This window comes from Lampetra fluviatilis, chromosome 37, assembly GCF_964198595.1.
Source record: "Lampetra fluviatilis chromosome 37, kcLamFluv1.1, whole genome shotgun sequence".
Lineage (NCBI taxonomy): Eukaryota > Metazoa > Chordata > Hyperoartia > Petromyzontiformes > Petromyzontidae > Lampetra > Lampetra fluviatilis.
In genome coordinates this window covers 7,120,221-7,142,555 of record NC_136311.1, presented here as the reverse complement: position 1 = coordinate 7,142,555, position 22,335 = coordinate 7,120,221, and the positions used below count along the sequence as shown (strand labels likewise).

Sequence of the window (22,335 nt, the reverse complement as noted above, 5' to 3'; positions counted from 1 at the left end):
CTGGGCAACTGGCAATCCAAGACTACAATGCCCTGGTATTCTCTGTTAAATCTTCCAACAAAATACCACTGGTATATCCTGGCCGCGTCGCAGCCCAAGCTTATGACACCTGGTCTACCTTGGTTGTCTCTCAATCAGGTAGTAGTGCCATTGCCTGGATGCCTCGTAGTATGACCCTATAGTAGCTGGTCCTGCATGTACAGTCTTCCATCAAAGACTGGGAGCAATTCAGGTTTATTTAAAGTAGAAAAAGCAGGTAACACCACCCATAGTGAAGAACGGGCAAAGTGAAGGGGTCCTAGAAGTACTTCTGTGATGTGATATTGCAGGGGTCATTCTCTATCATGGGGGCGATGTTTCTGCAAGAGTTCCACAAGGAAAATAATTCGTCTCATCGCATGACGCAATGCAATAAGCATAACAAACATATACATATGATGAAGTGACACTATGACCTTACTTGTCTGAAAAGGTTCGCAAACTCTTCCGCATTGGTCGATTTCCTGATGCCCTTTCCTCCGCCTCCTTCAGATGCCTTGATCATCACGGGGAAACCGATCGTTTGTGCCGCCTGAAGACATGCATGACAAACAGGAGGAGTGGGTGTGACAGTGATATGTTGAACAACAGAACAATACATATGATAACGCCTGTTTTGTTGCCATAAAAAAGGGGAAAACCTAGTCTTATATTTTGACACTGGTAAAGGAGATCACATGATGTAGCTGCTCACCCCGAGCTCTCATTGTCCTGATAGTGGCCTTGTCTTTGTGCTATTCGACATTTGCCGTCCTCTGGTCTAACACTGTTTGAGACTAGGGTCTAAAGAAAGCTGTCTCTGGTGTGGACCAATCAGTTTAAAAGACAATGCATATACTGTCACAGCATGTTTTTGATTTGTATTTTCACCACAAGTATCTGTGGTTAATGCAGACATGATTCCTTGCAAAAGGTTTCAGTTTGGTGTTTTAACATCTTAACACCTGTTTTGTTATTATTAACACCTGTTTTGTTGCCAGAAAAAAGGGGAAAACATATTCTTAAACAGGACAGTAATAAAACATTTTACAACAATAATACATCGAAGTGAAATGGTGGTGCTGTGTAGAAATAATTATTTAAATGTATAAAGTGCCATTAAATAATCGTTCTCAGGGTGCTATGCATGCAAAGGTGGAAATAGTTAACATCAACTAAGGAAGGAAGAAGTGAGAAAGACGTTTGAAAATAACTAAAGAGAGAAAGCCATTTTAAACAGATACGTTTTTGGTCCAGATTTGAAGACCTACAGTGTCTCGGAAGTCATGACCTCGAAGGGCAAGGAGTTCCAGAGTTGAGGTGCCAAAATTGCCAAGGCACAGTCACCCCAAGTGTGAAGCTTAGACTGTGGGACAGTGAGCGATGCACAATCTGAGGATCTTAACGATCTTGATGGAATATATGGCTGAAGGGGATAATGAATGTAGGGGAGGCGCAAGTCAATTTAAGACCCTGAATACCAGCGAAAGAATCTTAAAATCAACACGGGTACAGACAGGGAGCCATTGAAGGAACAGGTGTGTTGTGTACTAGTTAGCACCCTGTCAGCTGCATTTTGAACATACTGCTTCCTAAATTTTGATTTAAAGCTCTCGTGACTGCAGGGATTCATATTCTTGGTTCTTTTGGTAAAGTCACGTAGAAGGGAAATAATAAAATAATAAAAATATAAAACGATAAAAATTCTCACGACGTTTCGAGTGAGAACATTTTCTTGCTGTGGATTTCACACCTGATGATGATTGCTTGTGTTCCAGTCGAAACGTCGTGAAATGTTTTATTGTTTTATATTTGTATTATTTCCCTTCTATGTGACTTTACTGAAAGAACCAAGAATATACTGCTTCCTGTTTATGAGCTTGCTTGGGGTTCCAAAAAGCAGGGCACAACAGTAGTCAATGTGGGAGAAAACTAATTCGTGGATCAGTCTTTCAGTGTCTGCAGTGTTAAGGATGTGACGGAGCCGGGATATGTTTCTCAGGTGAAAAATAGAGGTTTTCACGGTGACAGCATATAGGACATAGTGCAGAACATAAAATAAATGAGTGTCATTTGATATGTCCTGTTGTCAGCTCAATGCTGGATGACGGCCTCCCCATACTATGCAGGTCACGGGAATTATTTGGTCATTCTTTACCACACTCTACAATGGGAGTTGGTGAAACCAGGGAGCATATTTGTAGGAGCATGTGAGTATAGTACAACAATGGATGTTCTTGCACTACCCTCTACTGTCCACAACATAGCCTCACAGTGTGTAATATGTCGATTGCCATTCCAAGCACTAACCAGGATTTATCCTACTTTACTTATAAGATCTGATGAAATCGGGTGCATTCTGGGTGATTTGGTTGTAGGCCCAATATACTTATACTGTCAAATTTAAAAAGCCTTCATGTAATATTTTATGGAGTGCTAGAGCAGTGCTTTCTACACACTCCTCACCTGCCAACCTGTGTTTGATTCCAGACCACAGCGAACATCAGTGGCAAGAGATATCTGAACTCGTCCTGAGTCTACTACCTCTTCACAAACCCGCACTGACCAGCTTGGTAAAGTATGGTAAAAAAAACAATAATTACATATTCTTGGTTCTTTCGGTAAAGTCACGTAGAAAGAAAATACAGAGAGACTTTACCGAAAGAACCAAGAAGATGAATCCCTGCAGTCACGAAAGCTTTAAATCGAAAAATAATTACATACACAGCATAGGGAGGCTTTCGTCTAGCAGTGGATTGACAAAGGGATTTTTGTAAATGATTCTATTTTAATAACACATCCACATTCGTAATTTGAGAAGACCAGACATTTTGAACGCAAGCCAGAGGCACTAGGTTATCCATGCTGATGAGTGTATATGTGGTGTGTGTAAGCGTTCCATTCGCCCTCTGCAACGCACACCCACTACTTCACACAAGTTATGTAAGTGAGCACATGCCTTCCCACTTGTGACTATAACTCCAACACTGTCTGACTGATCTGCAAACCCTGATCTTCTATTGTTTGTGTTTAATAGTTTACTCACCATGTGAAATTTTTCACAGAGCGCTGCAATTGATTATGTATGTATATATCATATATTAACACACATATATACATGTGGATAGATATGTGTAGTGCTATATACATCCAGTCAGAAATACAGAGGTGTGCTCACAAAAAGCAAAAAGGCACGACTCCCACCATGCCTTGCATGAATGTCATGTGACTACCAAATTGCATGTACAATGCGTGGCTGTATTCTTACTCTTAGGTTTTTTTCGGTAAAGTCACGTAGGTAAAAAATAAAACAAATTATCAAGTACAGCAAGCGTGCTGTGACGGTTCCACCTGAAGACGGAAGCTTGTGTTGCCTCCGAAACGTCGTGATTTTTATTTTACTTTTATTGATTTTAATTAATTTTTTTATTTTTTACCTACGTGACTTTACAGAAAAAACCTAAGAGTATGAATCCTTGCAGTCACGAAAGCTCAAATCTAGAATTAGCTGTATTCTTGTTTAGACCACAAACTCAAAAGGAATAGAAAATGTGGCCATGCCATCTGGTAGAAGTGAAACAAGGAGACAGCTGTAGACTGGTAACATCTGTAGACTGGTAACATCTGTTGACAGCTGTATCTTTGCATTTTTATTATTCGCAAACACACCTTTGCCCGTTGTTCTTTCCGATTCTTTCCAGCCTGCACGCATTTTTCAATTGTGATGTGTTTTCTCAGAATTTACAGAAAGATTTGGATTTGAATTAAGAATTAAATCCAATACAAATTGCAGCTAAATAGGCCATATATAGATGACATTAATACAAACACATAAAACATTACCGCATGGCATTCTGGGCATTGAAAAAAATACAGTTATCTAAGTACAAGGTCGTCTTACCCCAGCAAGCATACAAAAGCAGGACCATTATTTACATTCAGTTTGTTCCCCAATTGCCTATGATCAATTTCTCTCTGAATGTGCCCAATCCCATCAGATCTCTTAAGTGCAGTCACTGGTGACCAGGCCGAGCACATTAACTCAATTTGAACTCTCATTGGTGCTGGCTGAGTAATTTGACGCAGTATTAGCCCCCTGAGCCACTCAGTCACCTCCATGTGTGTGTATCTTTTTAAAGACGTTACATGGCATCACCTCTGATCAAATCCCTCGGATTAACAGAACAAATATGAATTTCGATGTAAAGCTTTCGTGACTGCAGGGATTCATCTTCTTGGTTATTTCGGTAAAGGCACGTAGAATGTAAATAATAAAATAATAAAATAAAACATTATAAAATAATTCTCACGACGTTTCGGCCACAACGCAAGCAGCCGTCCTCAGGTGAAGACCAGGTCTGTCGGGGAGATAGCGTCTGAATGAAACAGCACCATGCTTGGAGCGTATATTTAAGCTGGGTTGGAAGGGGGGGAAGGGCGCCTTGATATGCAAATTCTTTTGTCAAGGCGCCCTTCCCCCCCTTCCAACCCAGCTTAAATATACGCTCCAAGCATGGTGCTGTTTCATTCAGACGCTGTCTCCCCCCGACAGACCTGGTCTTCACCTGAGGACTGCTGCTTGCATTGTGGCCTAAACGTCGTGAGAATTATTTTATAATGTTTTATTTTATTATTTTATTATTTCCATTCTACGTGACTTTACCGAAAGAACCAAGAAGAAGAACAAACATGCATAAAACAGGTGCTGTGGTTACTGCAGCGCTACATTGTAAGCAAAGGGCAGTGCAGCAAAATCCCTTGTTGTATTGTACGAGGCTCCCATGTTTATGGGCCCAGCTGTCACACACCCCACTCTGACCAGTGTGGGGAAACATGCTGAAATAGCCCCCACGATGGGTTTATGTGCACACGTTCCCAATTAGGCGACTGTGGACCATTTTAAATGTTCACAATGTGCAGATGGCTGGAGAAAGGGGCAAGAGGTGGCAATCGAGCACCTTGAGTCCCTCCTCTGCATCGTTGACGCAGCCGCGCTCGTAGATTTCGGGCGGAACGTTGACGACCTTGTCTTTCCTGTCCGCTTCGTTCCACTCAACGACAAGCCCTGCACGCGCACAATGACGAAGCCCCTTAATACAATTACAATACGATGTGGATTTACAGTCAGCTTTCGCTTATCCAGGGTAATTGTGGAAGCCTTGACTCATATAGCATAAAAACCATGGATAATGCAAAACACATGTAACATAGGCTACAAAGTCGTATTTACTGCTTACCCAAGTAGAATGGGCGGGAAGACGTAACATTTGTCAACCTATTATTATTCTTAGGTTTTTTCGGTAAAGTCACGTAGGTAAAACATTACAATTAATAAAAGTAAAATAAAATAAAAATCACAACGTTTCGGAGGCAACACAAGCTTCCGTCTTCAGGTGGAACCGTCACAGCCACGACAGCTGTATCAAGTAAATGAGAGATTGCAAGAGCTACCACTCCGTATATATAATGGTTTAAGCTTCAAATCTAGAACAACCTATTATTGTTTGTTAAGGCAAAAAATCACGAAGTCACGAGTGAGGAGCAGCTTATAATATAACTAGCACGTGTGTAAAAGGCGTAAATTATCGTGGAAAATTTTATTTTTATCTATCTTTGTGGCTAGCACAGTTAATCCACAACCTGGGCACCCTGTCAATGGATAATTAAGAGTTTACTGTATATCTTTATATGTAAAAGGGAAAATTTGTGATTACGTGTGTCTGTTCAAAATGTTTAGCATACTTCCCAACATACAACCAACTTGAAATTTGCCATGTGGGTACTTTCCAGACTGTATACCATGCAAAAATTATAAAAATACACTTTTGTATTTTTTTTGGGGGGGGGGGGGGGGGGCGCAATAATACATATATTTTGCACGGCAGGTGAGCGGTGACGTCACATCTGTGATGTCACCCGCATGTGGCAGCGTCACGCAGTGTGCCTGCTGACGTCACGCACCCCCCCACCCTCCGCGTAGGCCGTGTATTAATCCAAGACAAGAATCCAAATCTCGGGCGAAGCCGAGTAGTAAAGCTTAGTTGCATATAAATGTAACTGCATCACAAAGTCCTGTAAATTAAGTGTAAATATTTACGTTATAGAGAGAGGCACTTGAATGAATGAGCAAGTGTGTGAGTGGCTGAGTGAGTAAGTGAGTGAGTGGGATAAGTGACTAAACGGGTGAGTAAACAAGTTGGTGAGTTGATTGGGTCAGTGAGTAAACTATCTCTCTCTCAAATGTAGCATTCTCAGGAAGAACGTAATCAACCAGGTAGGGTGTTGACTGTTATGTTATCCGACTCTCTGTTGTATTACATTACATTTCTAAGTATACTAGATTTGTGTTTCTATTTCATTTATACCTGATGATGATTGCTTGTGTTGCAATCGAAACGTCGTATGCTAGTATTTCATTTATTATTTTATCTTTATACGTGACTTTACCGAAAGAACCAAAGAGTAATTCCTGCAGTCGCGAAAGCTCCAAATTAAGTTTCAGTGATTAAACGGCCGCATCAATGAGAGTGTGTCCGTGTGTGTGCTCTGAAAGGTACCGAAGCCACTCCATGGCAGCGTGGGGATGTTGGCCGTCTGCGCCACAATAGACGATGCGATCTTGTCCCCAAGTGACCACATGGCCTGACTCGGAGGGCCTATTCACACAGAAGAGCGAGTGAGAAAAAGAAAGTTAGAAAAAAAGAAGGAAAAAAAGTAGATTAAGCATCAAAAACATATCTTATGCTCTGGCACATGTGATCATCAACATGCATATTTCATTAAAAAAAATACTGCACGTCCAGAAGCAAGAGAGAACATTTTTTACCATTACATTTCAAACTATGAATAACAAGCCATTGAGAGCGAGTTTGGGTGATTTATGACTTCATTAATCGATGAAAATTACCATGCAAAAAAGTATTTGCACTGTTTAATCAGTACCAAATGTGTCAACGGCGGGTGTCCTCAACACCAACTTACTTGACCAAAATATAAAGCAATAATATTTACATTTATGGAAAGTGTGCTGAGGCAGAATACATCGTTAGAATGAATGATGGCTGGTGGACGAGTCTGTTCACACAATGGCAGCCAAAGGGAAGAATGTGTCCAAAAAGATGATCACCACCGATATGTAGCAATTATATTAGTTGATGTGCAGGAGTGTGATGAGTTGTGACATTGCAGGACCACGACCAATTAATTGGCAATGATAGTGATTATGATGTTGATAATGCCATGGCTGCTCATGATAATGATTAGCGCTTTTGCAAATAATGGTCATGATTTCTACTATTGATAATGCCACTGATGATGATGATTGCGATGTTGAGATTAACTGCTGCTGCGACTAATGATGAAGATGACGGTCAATGTTGACCGATGATTATGGTGATGACGATCGCTGCTGCTGTTGTGACCGAAGATGACGAGGCATCATCTGCGTATGAGACCGACGGCACTGTACCCATGAAAGCGATGTCGTTCTTGTGCAGCAGCTCTGGAAGTTTCGGGTTTTCCGAGGCATGACCCCAGCCCGCCCACACCGCCTGCACACATCACAACAGCACAAACGTGACCCTCAAAATCCTTCACCACCACGACTACGACCACCGTCACCGCACGATATGCCATACAAACGGTGGTGACCCTCTTATGTGCATGAAAACTTTGCTTGCACTGGCTCACCATGACATATGGATCAGAAATATGGAATGTGACGAAGAAAATCGAAAAACTCAAATTTGTGCTAAAAAGTATGCAGAGACACTTGCTTGCCATTATACTGAGGAGCATTGAGGAGCACATTGCTAAATATAAATGTTGACTGTGAATAAAAGTAAGTGGGTGTGAACTGGACACGTCGCTAAAAGGAATGAGGGCAAGTGTTTAAGGCTAATATTGGAGCAGGAGCAGGAGCAAAATGCAGTAAATGTGGAGATGGGAGTTTTTAAATTAGCAGAAGCTTTATGGATTGCTACGTTGCAAGATCGTGAGAGATGATAGTGGCTGGGGAAGGCCTTCATCCAGCAATTGAATGATTATGGCTGCTGATGGCAATGACAAATATTGCGCAAGAGAGATATTCTTATTTTCATGTTTCTTTACCCAGGAAGGCCTCACTTAGTCTCTTGACACTTTTTCAGGAGGATCCTGCCACATTTTTAAATCCTTTATATTAAGTTCGCTTGCTTGCTTACGACTCTGCAAATCTTTCGGTCGTTTTTTAACCCACTTCCCGTGATCCAATCGAGCTGACATTTTCCACACAGACTCGTTGTGCGTGACAATTCATATTCGTGAAATTTTTTTTCCAAAATTTTACACTTTTTAGGACAAAAATATTATATTTAATTACCAATTGCTTAATGGTGCAATGCAATCATCTGACCCATAGGTGGCAGCCATCTCAAGCCAGAGGACGAGAGGACTCTAGCCGCCACGCATATAAAGGATTTATAGTGAAAAACTTTGTTTTTACGGGTTATACTTGTTACAGTACGAGGTGATCAGGGAAATACATTGGAATTGAGTAATTGGGATGATGATGGTGATGAATATTGTGCACGAGGAGGATGAATGTTACCTGCACGGGGATGCGGCGAGCGATGTCCAGGATGAGCTCCACATTGGCGTAGTTATTGTTGTTGGCGCCGCCCGGAACAGGAACATAGTGGTCTGCCATCTTGATGTACTCTGTTGCGCACGCAATGTGCATGGCGGAAAACAAGTATCAGCACAAATCATATCAACATGGGAGGGAACATGTCTGAGAAGACATCCAACGTAAAGATGGAGCGATGCAATCAGATCCTGTTCAGGTGCTTGGTGGATGGTTGCATTGCAAGATCATGAATGGTGATGGCTAGGGGAGGCCTTCATCCAACAGTGGATTGATTATGGCTGATGATGATACGATTGCAGTTTGTATTTATAAAGCATGTAAATACATCTGCGTCTCAAGATGCTGTATAAACTTGTGGGGCATATGCTTCAAAGAGATCGGTGACAAAAGGAGACATATTTAGTCGAGCTGGAGCGGCGGAGCAGTGGTTCGTGCATGCTGGCCACTGAGCAGATGGAGAAATAAAATAAAATCATGTTCAGCTACTTGGTGAATTATTACATTGCAGGATTGTGAGAGGTGGTGGCAGTTTGGGGAGTCCTTCATCCAGCAGTCAATGAACCAAGGCTGATGATGATGTGATCATGATGAAATACGTTTAAAAAGGGACTCAATTACACTGCTGGCTTCACAGTCCAAATTCCCAGGCACACATTCTATTGCTGGACTTGGTTTTGCTTGAGGGCAACCAGGAGTGCCGCATGCCAGGACCGTACAGAAGAACCTTTGCTCGGAGGCAGCATCACCTGCATTGGCTTTAAGGTCCTCCGGTGTCACCATGACGACAAAGCGGATGGCCCGTTCATTACGAAACATCTCGTATGCCCAGCGTCGGATGGACCGCATGCATTTGACCGCTGCAATGCCATTGTTTGCGATCAGCACCTGCACAGACAAGAGTTTAGTAAAATGTAAGAAATTAATTTGAAGATGAACACCCTTCGCATAAGTGTTGCCAGTGTCACCTGCTCTACACGTAAATGAGTCTGGGATTCACATTGTCACGTGAAATTTATATTGGGTAAGGTGGGATCATATTGGGTAAGCTGGTTGATAATTATCGATATAATTTATTAATACTATGTCATTTATTGATCCAGGAAACCCTTACTAGGTCTCAAGGCACATGTTCAGGATGGTCATGCATTAAGAGATTTCTCCAGTTCCTATTTCAATAAGGATAATTTTGCTACACAACTCAAAGGTTCCGACATAGTACAATTCGGCTATATATATCTTCCAAATGCAACCACATTGTATACTAAAGTGGAATGGAGCTCAGTGGATTTAAAATTATCACAAATCTGAGTTATTTACCAACCCATGCCTTAAAAGTGCTGGATTAGGGGCATGCGCACTGTGCAGATCTGGAGTTAACAACAATGTAGTTCTGTAATCAGTAACGAATTGCAATCACAATGTAAAGTGGCTACGTACGGTGCGAAAAAAAGGTTGAACATACATACAACTGGAATTTCAGGAAACAATGCTGCTGTAATAGTATTTATAGTTCACCGCAGGACTGGCACTGTGCAACTTTGTACGTGTGATAAACCTTTAATATTTAATGATAAACCCGCATGCTCATGTACGCTGCAGGGGAATACTGCCATCACAAGGTTTTTACATTTCAAAGATTATTACAAAGAGTACAATAATAATATATTTTTTATATTTTGTTGTGTTTACGTATTTAAGTGTTGATACCAAAATACAGAACCATATGAGACTTCAGAAGTTTTACTAGAGCAAATACAATGACGCTATAGATAAACCGGCTGCTGTTACAATCATTTAGAATTTTCAACCACTTGCTCGAGGGAGCACAATAGTGATGAGCACTATACCAATGTTAGTCTGAGCAGGGGAGACACTTTTACATTTGACTGACTTGAATTCCATGCGGCTACACACAGCAGTGACGCACACAGCTAAACATTTTGGAGGCAGCACATTTTTTTCCTCCCACGTATACTCAAGTCAGAAATAGGTTTCTGATTTTATTTATTTTATCTCAGATGAAACGCCCTTTAAATATATTTGGTATTGTTTATCTTGATCCCAATTACATTGTAATAATCTTTTTTCACGTGGCGAGCAAACCAATAATGTTGGAATTGTCAGACGAAAATATGCTAAATTAAGTAAAAAGCCACATTTAATACAATGGCTATTTTTTGTGAATTGGTGACAGGTTGAGCCCATAAACTCAATTTGAACCCATGAACACAGTATACTCCCTGCCTTCATCAACCCAACCACCTCTGTATGTATATTTAAAGACATTTCTTGGCGTTGGCCAAAACCAAATAGCCCAGAATGGGCCTGATCTCATTAGATCTCGGAAATAAGAGGGATTAAGCCTGGCTAGTGTTTGGATGGGGTGACCACCACACATGCCAGGTTGGCAAAGGGCAACTGTGGGGCTACGTTGTGGGCAAGAGGGTAGCACAGCAAATTTCATAATTGTACTGTACTCTTTACATTCGGTCATCTATGCTCCCTGCTTTTGCTATCCCCCACTGACCAGCATGGTGAAGTACAGTCAAATAATACTGCGTAGGTATGTGGGGTCGTGTTATATAGTTCTCTGATGCATTGTTGGGTTGTATCACGTGTTGTGCGGCATGAAATCTGACATTTTGCCCCTTGTGCTACTGAAATTAACTTCAGTTTAAATTTACTTCAAGCGAAACATCGTGCTGATCAAGCGGAACAACTCAAAAACACATCATTGAGCTGCATGTTCAAGTACTGTAACCCTAAGACCCTCACAGGCTTGAGGATGTCGTAATCTAGCAGTTGGGCTTGACAAAGCGCTGTACTTGTGTACATGTACTCGACACATCATTCTCACACTGGCGTCTTTGCTACTTAAGCTGCTGGATCTCTATCCCATCCCGGGGGGCCCCAGAGCCCTCCTTCACCTTCTCGATGACTCGATTTCCTCCGAAGCGCGTGACAAACTCGGCAGGTGAGGCCACGGTGAAATCGCGGTGCAGGTCCAGCTTTTTCCTCTCGCGGCCCTGCTTCACCAGGTGCAGGCCGGACATGCTGGGTCTGCTTGCACGCACCATCACACCCCGGCTTTAAGCTGGCGCAGCAATGCAAAATATTGTAAGTCCTCACTTAAAGTGTGGTATTCACACAACGCGTTTTCACTATAAACGCGGTTCTTCTATTCGGGAACACTTTTTGCGCACAAAGTAGAACGCGCCCCATTATAACACAGTTTGTGAGCAGTCGTTAACGATCTACTTTCTTCAGCTGCATGGCCAAGCGGTATAATACAGTACGCGGTATGATACAGTATGCGGAATATCCAGTACGCAGCTGCGTACCCTCAGTTCTTAATCTCGCCATCTTACTGTGTGTGCATGCATCGTATCTCGCCAAACTTTTTCATTACATTATTTATGGGGAAATTGTCTTCGCATAACGCGTTTTTCGCTTAATGCAGCACTTTTGAGGAATGCATCTACCGCGTTAAACGAGGAATTAGTGTTCAGGGTGGGCAATTTATATATATCCCACTGATATAATGATCATATTACTTCTAAACAGGTGATTTACTATTGTGAAAGCGATGGCCGATGACTCCATGTCTTACAAAGAAGGTGATTCAATAAGTGCACTGAGATAGGAGGGGAGACATGCAGAGGTTATGAAATGAAATTATGTTTTTTGTTTTCTTCCCTGCTATTATGTTTGTGAGTTATGTATAAATGGATGATCCTGAACATGAGTAAACTGTAATAAAGGTGCGTGTTTTTATACATTGGTAGCATGAAAAACAAAACAGTTTCTCTGCAGGACATTGAGTACAGTGTATTCGGCATTTGCTTGAACAAATAATTTTCTGGACTCTTTTCAACTTTACCGAGTCTCATCAGCAGGATGCGATCCGTTAAAATAATGCCTTTTTGAAACCTGATGCTATCAAAGAAAATCCCATCCACAGAAGAAAAAAATGCATCCTGGGAAAGCATAGTGAAAGTATTAACTCATTACATTTGCAGATTTAGCAAACACAAGCGTGTAACGTTCACATGAGCTGAAACATAAAATTGTCAAAAAGCGTACACTTTGGAAAAACTTACACATGTTATAGGCGAATGTGTCCTTCACCAGTGACACAAAAGCAATAGCGTTTATTTGTGCTGTACAAAGCAAGGGGACCACACGCGTTGTTGCATCTCAGCGATGGGGAGAAGCTGTGGCCACCGGATTTGAGTAACCTTGGTTAATGGCGACACGCGGAAATGGAGTTTGGGAAAAATCCTGGCTTCGTTCTGATAAAACAGTAAAAATTCTCAGGGACTCGGCAAATCATATCGAGCCAAGTAAAATATTTTGGAAAAAAAAAATTAAACTGCTAAACTGTTTATTTTGCAAGCTACGGAAAACATGAGTCAGAGAGAGGAATCGCTGACCTGCCAATGCGCTGAGCGTGACAATCACCTGTGATTTATGGAAACAACGAACGTGAGTTGTACTCTTCTTATTTATTCATCGACCTCGAATATAAAGTGAATGATTTATCTGCACTTTGCTCCCTCTGTGACCTACTGTGAAGACTGCTGTCGTGTGCTTGCTGGGGTAAAAAACACAAAACAAGGGAACGACGTTTGCGTAAGAAAATACAAAAAACCTTTGCATTCCACGTCTGTTTTTAGAATTACCAAGTAACAACCTGGTAATGAGCACAGTAGATGGTGCTAATGTAAGCCAACCACCAGCACAAATGATAAACATTTAGCCAAATGGGATTTATGAAGGTTTGATTAAACAAATAAAAGCACTGCTTAAAATGTAGCAGTGAATTACAAGAAACGACTGTGGTTTATGTACTGTTAGAGAGTAATTATATGGCTAAGGAGGGTGTCGAAGGGTGATAAAGCTTAACTAAAAGAAATAACGTCAGCAGACCTTTAAAAAAATACTATTGTCTAATAAAAAGTGTGAAAGTTGTACCAAAGGACGCTCAATTAATTTCATATACAGATTATTCATTTGATGGTGAGATCAATTTCCCTTCCAGCAACACAGTCTGCCAAAAATTATAATTTTCTGGCCTCTGGTTTTTATCTTTCAGGTTATACCAGCAGGCAAGCCGAATATCTTTACGCAAAGGTATGACAAGACATGTTTTCTGTGCAAGTTCATGTCACTCCACCAGCCACACCTTGGTGAGGAATTCTTAAGAAAAATAAATGTTGACCTGACTTAAAACTGAAATGCACGTCATCGCAATCCCCATGAAAAACAGGCCACGCACACTATCCACGCATGAACGTCAAGCTGTTTTACAGGTACACACAATGATCCATCGATTCGAGGTTTAAAATCCGTTCCTGCACTTATCAGATCGTGAGTGTGATCATTTATTACTTATACATGGAATGTATATTATTTTCTTATGTATGACTTAGACTAATGAAAAACGAAAATGTACAAATGAGAGAAAAAAGGAAATAATACAAATGAGATCGGCAAAAATTCTATTAAAATTTTTTTAAATAAAATAAACCTGAATCAGACCATGCATTAAATTGCTGAGAAGGGAGAATCGTTACATCTTTACTGTTTACCAAATTACAGGGGAGCAGAGTCAGCCCTGCCCTTGAGCCTTGTGGTTGTAGGGATCTCTTAAAGGGTCAAACTCACTTCGAGATAATGAAAATGTTTACCGAAGAGGACTAAATTCAGGACAAAACCGTATCTATCTACATGTTTGACCAAGGGTGGTAGAACTGGTCTTGGACAGGTCTGCCACTGATAAAATTAGCAGCCACCTATTGTCTGAGGTGTGATCAGAGCTGATTAAGCCAGGTGGGAGTAATTGAAGCCCCAAGTACAAACAGGCGAACTACCTCTAATCGTGAAGCAGATGAGGCAATGGTAGCTATCCCGCAAATATAAAGGGCTGGGCGAGCCAGAACAAGTAAACCCGTAAAAACAAAGTTTTTCACTCTAAATCCTTTATATGCGTGGCGGCTAGAGTCCTCTCGTCCTCTGGCTTGAGATGGCTGCCACCTATGGGTCAGATGATTGTCTGCCAGTATTAAGCAATTGGTAATTAAATATTTAATTTGTTTTCCCTAAACAGTGTAAAATTTTGGAAAAAAATTTTCACGAAAATTAATTGTCACACACAACGAGTCTGTGTGGAAAATGTCAGCTCGATTGGATCACGGGAAGTGGGTTAAAAAACGAGCGAAAGATTTGCACGGTCCTAAGCAAGCAAGCGAACTTAATATAAAGGATTTAAAAATATATTCGCCTGTGGAGGACGCGGGGATCGATCCCGCGACCTTTGGCATGAGAAGCGAGGGTCCTACCAACTGCGCTACTCCGCCACGGCCTGTGGAGGGCTTACGCTCTGGGCTCCTATACTGTGACGTTCAGCCAAAGCCATGAATGAGTTCTATTTGAATAAATGTAAAATAAAAAAAATTTGCCTAAAAAGTGTAAAATGTTTGAAAAAAATTTTCACGAACATTAATTGTCTCGCACAACGAGTCTGTGTGGAAAATGTCAGCTCGATTCGATCACGGGAAGTGGGTTAAAAAACGACCGAAAGATTTGCACGGTCGTAAGCAAGCAAGCACGCAAGCAAGCAAGCAAGCGAACTTAATATAAAGGATAAAAAAACAGTGCCCACGGAGGTGTCAATGCAGAGGATCGCAACAACAATCCAGCACCATCCGGATGCAACAGATGCTTTAAGAAGAACCAGTCTTTGAGGCTCTAAGTGAAACCGTGCACTCACTAGTGTGAGGAGAGGTCATTTGAGGGTGGAGGAGACCGTTAATTCAGGTAGGAACAATGTTCCACACTGCCCACCAGGGATTATTTGTCTGTCTGTCTGTCGTGCATAAATATATATATATAATTAAAACAGCTCTTTGATTGGTGGAGACCTACTGCCGGGTACGGAGAGAGGAGGGGCCTAAGGAAGGGGAGAGTCAGGAGAGGGGCCTGAGGGGGGGGGGATCAGAGGAGGGGCCTAAGGGAGGGGGGGTCAGGGGAGGGGCCTAAGGGAGGGGGGGTCAGGGGAGAGGCCTAAGGGAGGGAGGGTCAGGGGAGGGGCCTAAGGGAGGGGGGGGTCAGGGGAGAGGCCTAAGGGAGGGGGGGTCAGGGGAGGGGCCTAAGGGAGGGGGGGTCAGGGGAGGGGCCTAAGGGAGGGGGGTCAGGGAAGGGGCCTAAGGATATGGGGGAGTCAGGGGAGGGGCCTAAGGGAAGGGGGGTCAGGGGAGGGGCCTGAGGATATGGGGGGGTGGTCAGGGGAGGGGCCTAAGGGAGGGGGGGGGTAAGGGGAGGTGTCTAAGCAAGGGGTAGGGGCCGATAGTTAAGGGGGCTGGCTACCTGGCAGGCTGCCTGGCTACTTAAAGTCAAGTTATCTTTTATACAGGTAGGAACAACAGGTTCCACACTCCCCACCAGGGATTATTTGTCTGTCTGTCTGTCGTGCACGAATGCGCTGTCCAACCAAGTTCCTACCTGCCCACTCCGAAGGAACGTGTTTAGAGTGCCCGTGGGGGATCCTGCGGCAACACGGTGGAGGCGGGAGTGGAAGAGCACTTGCCCAGGAGCCCGAGTGCCCCCCGCCTTGGCGTGTTCTGCTCGCACAGCGGGCTAAGAGGAGGCCCAACGAAGCCGCGTGTGCGACGAAGAGTTGTGAGCACAAGCGAGAGTGTGTGTGTGCTTGCGGAGCGGTGTATTAGCGAGCACTGAGTAGCGGCTCTGACACCACCAGGTGGAGGGCGAGCACACGCAAGGTGGAACGGTGTCTGATCGCGTCGGGACTGTGACGACAGTAGTTGTATTACAGGTTGTGCCGATTCACTGCCATTCTGCGTTGTGGAAATTCCTCTGAGCTCTGGAATTAAACTGGACTCGGACCCCTACCTCGGCTCGACGCGTAATCTCGCACCGTGTTTCTGACGTCACACTCAATGGTATTTGTCTTGAACGGCGCTATTTTGAAATACCGTAATGATACGTGGTACGGCGGGCAAGGGTCGTTGGGTAACCCCCCCCCCCCCCGAAACACTAGTCCCGGATTATTGTGCCCGAGCTGGCTATAGCAATATACGAATCGAAAACCGATTATACTTTTTTACACTGTTGATGCAAGTGTAAAATTCGAAATTGTGCCATTGCAACTCAAATTTATGCTGACCGACTATTGTGACTTGAGAAAACACCGAGACGCTACTGTGACATTCACGAGGTAATGTACGTGGGCCGCCTTTTGTCCAATCTGCTGCTGGATCTCCCCACCATGCAGGTCATGGAGGTTATTTGTATCATTCTACAGCCATACTGGTCAATGCAGTATGAAGAAGTGCAGAGACGCGGCGCCTCAAAGAACCGTACGTGAACAATTGATTTTGCTCCACTGCACCTTGGCTGCCTACAACATAGTCCTGCAGCAGCCGATAACACCCGTTGTGCGTGGTGGTCACCCATCCAACAAGCACCATACAGATTCAACTGGTTACCTTCCAATGTCGAACGAAAATGGATGTATCCTGGGTGATATGGCTATAGGCATGGTGGTATAATTAATAACAATTTTACTGTGCTCTATTGCTCCACATTTGAACCAAAAATCGACAACACAGTAGAACGTAAACATTCCTTCAACGATATCAAAAATACTGATAAAAACCTGCATGTTGACTTGCTATGCAGTGCCGTGTACCTGGCATACTCCTTTAAGGCTGAATTATCCAGTGGTGTCGTGATAAACAAAACAGTGGTTAAGTTAACCTGTGGTAAATGCCATATTCCGTAAATGGGGAGGGAGTACACACCGTATGCCACAAATAAGTATGTAAACCACGTTCCCCCTATCATAAATTGATCTTGACATAAAACTGGAGTCGATACAGGGGAGGCGCAGGACTGGTTCCGAAATCACTCATCACTGATATCACCACTGATATGAGCTGTGGCTGGGAATCACTCCGATTAATGGGGTTGTAGCACTGCCTGCCAACACTATATACGACTATTTTACAGCAATGAAAATATACACCACTGTATTTTTCCCCATAAATGTCAAAAAACGATCTTTTTGTAGAATCTAGTTTCAGAAATGTGTATCACTTCTAGACGTGTACAAAAGTAGTGTTCTTTATTTGGGCAAGCGCTTAAGTGGTTACGACTGGAAGAGCTGGATGGAAATCGGATTATAACGCGTGAGCTCTGACATCTTTACAGGATTAGGCACAAATATTAAAAAACCTTATTAATACTGTACAGGATTTAAACATGCAACTACACGAAATTACCTGCATACCATCACCTATTGGTGTTCAAGTAAACAAACAGATTCACATGTAACTCAACAAGTACATGCAATATTCAAAACAATAACTCGTACATCTATAATTGATTAACTAAAACATAAAGTGCATTAAATGCCGGTAAACAAATATCTGGTCAATAATGCATGACATTGACTATTTAGACTTTGGTTTGGTTATGTGTTATTAAGTTAGCAAGAGGCTTGCTTGGCATGCAGCATGTACCAATGTCACGCAAAGTACAAATTTGTACAATGCTTATCTTTATGTATGTTCAACAACCGTGATAATCGGAGGTGTTTCAGTTTCGTATTAAAAGGTTTTTAAATCCTTTATATTAAGTTTACTTGCTTGCTTAGGACCGTGCAAATCTTTCGGTCGTTTTTTAACCCACTTCCCGTGATCCAATCAAGCTGACATTTTCCACACAGACTCGTTGTGCGTGACAATTAATGTTCGTAAAAAAAAATCCAAAATTTTACACTTTTTAGGACAAAAATGTTATATTTAATTACCAATTGCTTAATGGTGCAATGCAATCATCTGACCCATAGGTGGCAGCCATCTCAAGCCAGAGGACGAGAGGACTCTAGCTGCCACGCATATAAAGGATTTATAGTGAAAAACTTTGTTTTTACGGGTTATACTTATTACTCTTAAGCTTAACAGATTGGCCACATCTGCATCTATTTTAATACACAATAAAGGGACTCGGAGGTGAAGCCATGGCACAGCTGCTAGTGCAAAACACTCAACCCAGAGATGTGAGTAAGGTTCCTGACCACAGCTAACATCAGCTGTGAGTGATATCTGAACTCGTCTTGAGCTCCCCCTTCACACCCCACACTAATTGTCGTGATTAAGGTGTAACAAAAAATCCCCATCACCAACATTCGGAGCCTTTCATCAAACAGTGAACTGACAAAGGGCTGTAAATTGCATAATTATCCATTACAAATGGGACTAACAAATAATGGAAATGCCTAAACTTTCAAATTCACTAAACTACCTCGCGACCCGAGGTGCACTGACATGTTTTATATATGTGGTTTCCCTGGCAGAATAAATCACAAACAAATTCTAAAAAAACAAGACTCTTACGTAACAATTCGCCGACTGATTTATCTGCTGAAACCAAGGGTCTCTCGGAAAGCATTGCAACATTCATGTCGGGATCCAGATAGTCAGGCTTGGATTAAGGTCATCTTGTGACCTCGCCAAGATCATATTTTGGGTCTCCTCCCACGGATGTTGTCTGTTACTACCCACACCCATACAAGCCTTCTGCAAGGGTCATGGACAATTTTAATGGCCTTCAAAGAACATGCAGGAATGGGGCTTCAAGAAAGTACTTGTTTTGGGGTTACACGCAAGTTAATTTGTGTAGAACACCGCAGCCATCTGAAACTTTACCATGCCCTGATGCGAACAACCCTCCAGCACTTGAAAATTAGGTTTTAAATAAGGATTTGAGTCGTTTACCCTCTGATTTGGCACTAAATGAATAAACTCAATTTTGAGCAGGTAAAAAGCAACATTACATTGAAATTGAAATTTAAAAAAATACTCTAGAATCGTTAATACCAACTTATGAGGTATGCATAAACTAGAACCTTGCACAACTGAAATGTTAATTTGAACTACTGTATAGAAATATGGTCTTGCATAAAACATTTTTACAGCTATTCTCATTTGATTTCTGGACATAGCAAAATTGCTACATATGTTATTACGCAATTCAATGTAACATCTATATTTAATTTACTATAGTCCTTTGTCAATCCACTGCTGAATGAAGGCTTTCCCATGCTGTCATGGTCGTTTTTTTTACCATACTTCACATAGGTCAACGGACGTAAAATTCAAGTGTACAGCTTATCTGAAGAGCGGCAGCCCTCATTTGGTGAAGTAGAAGCAACAATTAGAAATATTTCTACTCTGGATCACATTGACACTTGGCAAAAAAAACTTCACTACAGAGCAGATGCCCAAAGTATTAATGTGGGAACAGCGATCCCATTAGGGTGCGTAACTTGTGCATGAGAAATAAAAACTCCAGCTCACGATCCAGTCAAGAATACGGCCAATTGACATCTCCACTTTTCTGTGCCAACTCAGCCAGAGATGTTGTCACGCGTTTCAATTCTCGTGAGTAAAAACAAATACAAAGGCAAGGAAACGGATGGGATAGACAAATTTACATCCCGTCCAAGGGGCACAGCAGCGCGATGCATTTTGGTTGTTGACAATTAGTTGCAGCGAGCCATCAGGAGGCAGTGATAGAGAAAATGTCGTATCTAAGTCTTCCCATGGGAAGAGGGGGCAAGTGTACATCCATTAGCTCAGTCAGTTGCCACAGAAAGCCAATGAACTCAGTGTCATTACCCACCTAATACATTGCCAAATAAATGTAATAAAACCTGAATTAAATTCAACTAGGATAATAAACATGGCTGTATGTTCTACAGCAACATAAATTCAATAATTTAGCAATTTCTACTGAAATAAATATGTATTACAGTATTTATGTTCATTCCTTGTCATAACTTATTGCCATGAATGTTACATTTTGAGAGATTTTTTGGGGGGGGTCTGGTTGGGTAATTACATGTTATGCTAATACAGTGACACTAGTACAATTTTTATATGTATAAACTTACCATGAATGTCAACTTTTTATGTGCCCTGTGATTCACATTACAAGGCCCGACAAATTGGCTATACATCACTGCACGATGTCACACTTAAACATGCACGGATCTCGACAAAAAATTCAATCTTGGGATTTCATTGAGTGTGGCCGGAGCAATAAAATAAGTGGGGATTTTTTTGGGTGCATTAAAAAATATATATTTAATAACGATAAACCCCCACGTTGATCAATGCACACTATTTCATTAATAAATACATCTGAATTAAACTGCGATCTTTCGAGAATAGAGGAAATTAGTATTCGCTGTGGTGCTTATGGAGGGACCATGAACCCTGAAGGAGGTGGAGGGGGGGTGGCTTTAACAAAAACTCCATTCAGAGCAGTAGTGGTCAGTGGTGGCCCTCGTTCCTTGTGGAGTTACAATGGATCCAATCAATGATGCCAGACCTTAAGAGACAATCCTCGAGTTTGCAAAATATGTTTTAGTATTGAAACACAGGCTTTAACAAGACAATGCCCCAGTGAAATCTTAAGTGCTGACAGGAATGTGGAGCAAAAGAACAGGCTGACAATTATTCACCATTGTCATTGTTTATCACTACCTTTTGCCTGTCCTCTCGGCTCTACGGAAATTAGGAGTGCAATGATGCATCAATACCAAAACATGAACAGGCACAGAAAATGGAACAAAAGTTGAATAGTGTGCAAAGAAGCATGGAGAAATGAATACTGGGAAATACACAAAGACAGAAAGAGACACGTGGATAGAAGAACTAATGCAGATAATAGCATACTAGCATAGTAGTATGCTATTATTTAATTTATTATTTTATCTTTATACGTGACTTAACCGAAAGAACCAAAGAATAATTCCTGCAGTCACGAAAGCTCCAAAATTGAGAACTAATGCAGATTTGACATGTAATAATGACTTAAGGAAATTAAGTGGGCTTGGGCAGAACACATCACTCGAAGGGTTGATGGTCGATGGATAAGACTGATGATGGAACGCACCCAAGAAGACAATTCACAGACAGTGATTACATGAGTTTCTGCAGAAGTGGGATGAATTCTGGCATTGTAGGACTAATAAATGGTGATCATTTGGGGAGGCCTTCATCTACCAGTTGATGCAGCATGGTAGTGATGATAATGATCAAGTCCATTTCTAACCAAAGAACCCCTCTCAAAAGGTCTACGGTGAACTTTATTAAATTCAATGCAAAACATTGCAGGCAACAATGACAGTCTAATCCTATCTTACTCTTTGGTTCTTTCGGTAAAGTCACGTAGAAATAATTTAATTTGAGAGAGAGACAAAACACAGACACGGAGACACATGGACAGACACACAAGCAGAGAGACAACACAGAGACACCGAGAGAGACACACAACATAGATACATCCTATCGAATTACTGTGTGCAACATGGCACTTTATATGACAATATCTGCTGATGTTTTTCATGATCCAGTTACATGAGTAATATAAATGTATGGGAATGAAAACTATAATTGTAGTCAATTATAGTATTATTGTGTTATAAATTGTGGGTGATAACCATAGATTGATGTATCAAAGTTATTATTGCGCCCATGACTACATTATTACCGCACTATACTATCACTAGTTGGCCTGTGGCCGCATCTCTAGAATTATTTTACTGCCTGCTGTACTTATTTGATGCTATGCTTTCATTTCCTTGAATGAGCAGGGAAGTA

General features: G+C 41.8%; 1 protein-coding gene across 4 annotated transcripts in view; it reads right to left on the bottom strand.

Moving 5' to 3' along the window:
• The window catches only part of ACACA (acetyl-CoA carboxylase alpha), a 215,224-nt gene that overhangs the window by 172,961 nt on the left and 19,928 nt on the right, over positions 1 to 22,335 (bottom strand). For 3 of the 4 annotated variants that reach the window (XM_078873726.1, XM_078873722.1, XM_078873725.1), the window contains exons 3-9: positions 11,572 to 11,707; positions 9,391 to 9,529; positions 8,606 to 8,715; positions 7,487 to 7,568; positions 6,576 to 6,674; positions 4,977 to 5,083; positions 461 to 571 (exon numbers count right to left, since the gene is read on the bottom strand). In XM_078873726.1, coding sequence (XP_078729852.1) covers positions 461 to 571; positions 4,977 to 5,083; positions 6,576 to 6,674; positions 7,487 to 7,568; positions 8,606 to 8,715; positions 9,391 to 9,529; positions 11,572 to 11,707 — 784 coding nt within the window. The remainder of the gene's footprint in view (positions 1 to 460; positions 572 to 4,976; positions 5,084 to 6,575; positions 6,675 to 7,486; positions 7,569 to 8,605; positions 8,716 to 9,390; positions 9,530 to 11,571; positions 11,708 to 22,335) is intronic. The other variant, XM_078873724.1, reaches the window with a different exon arrangement.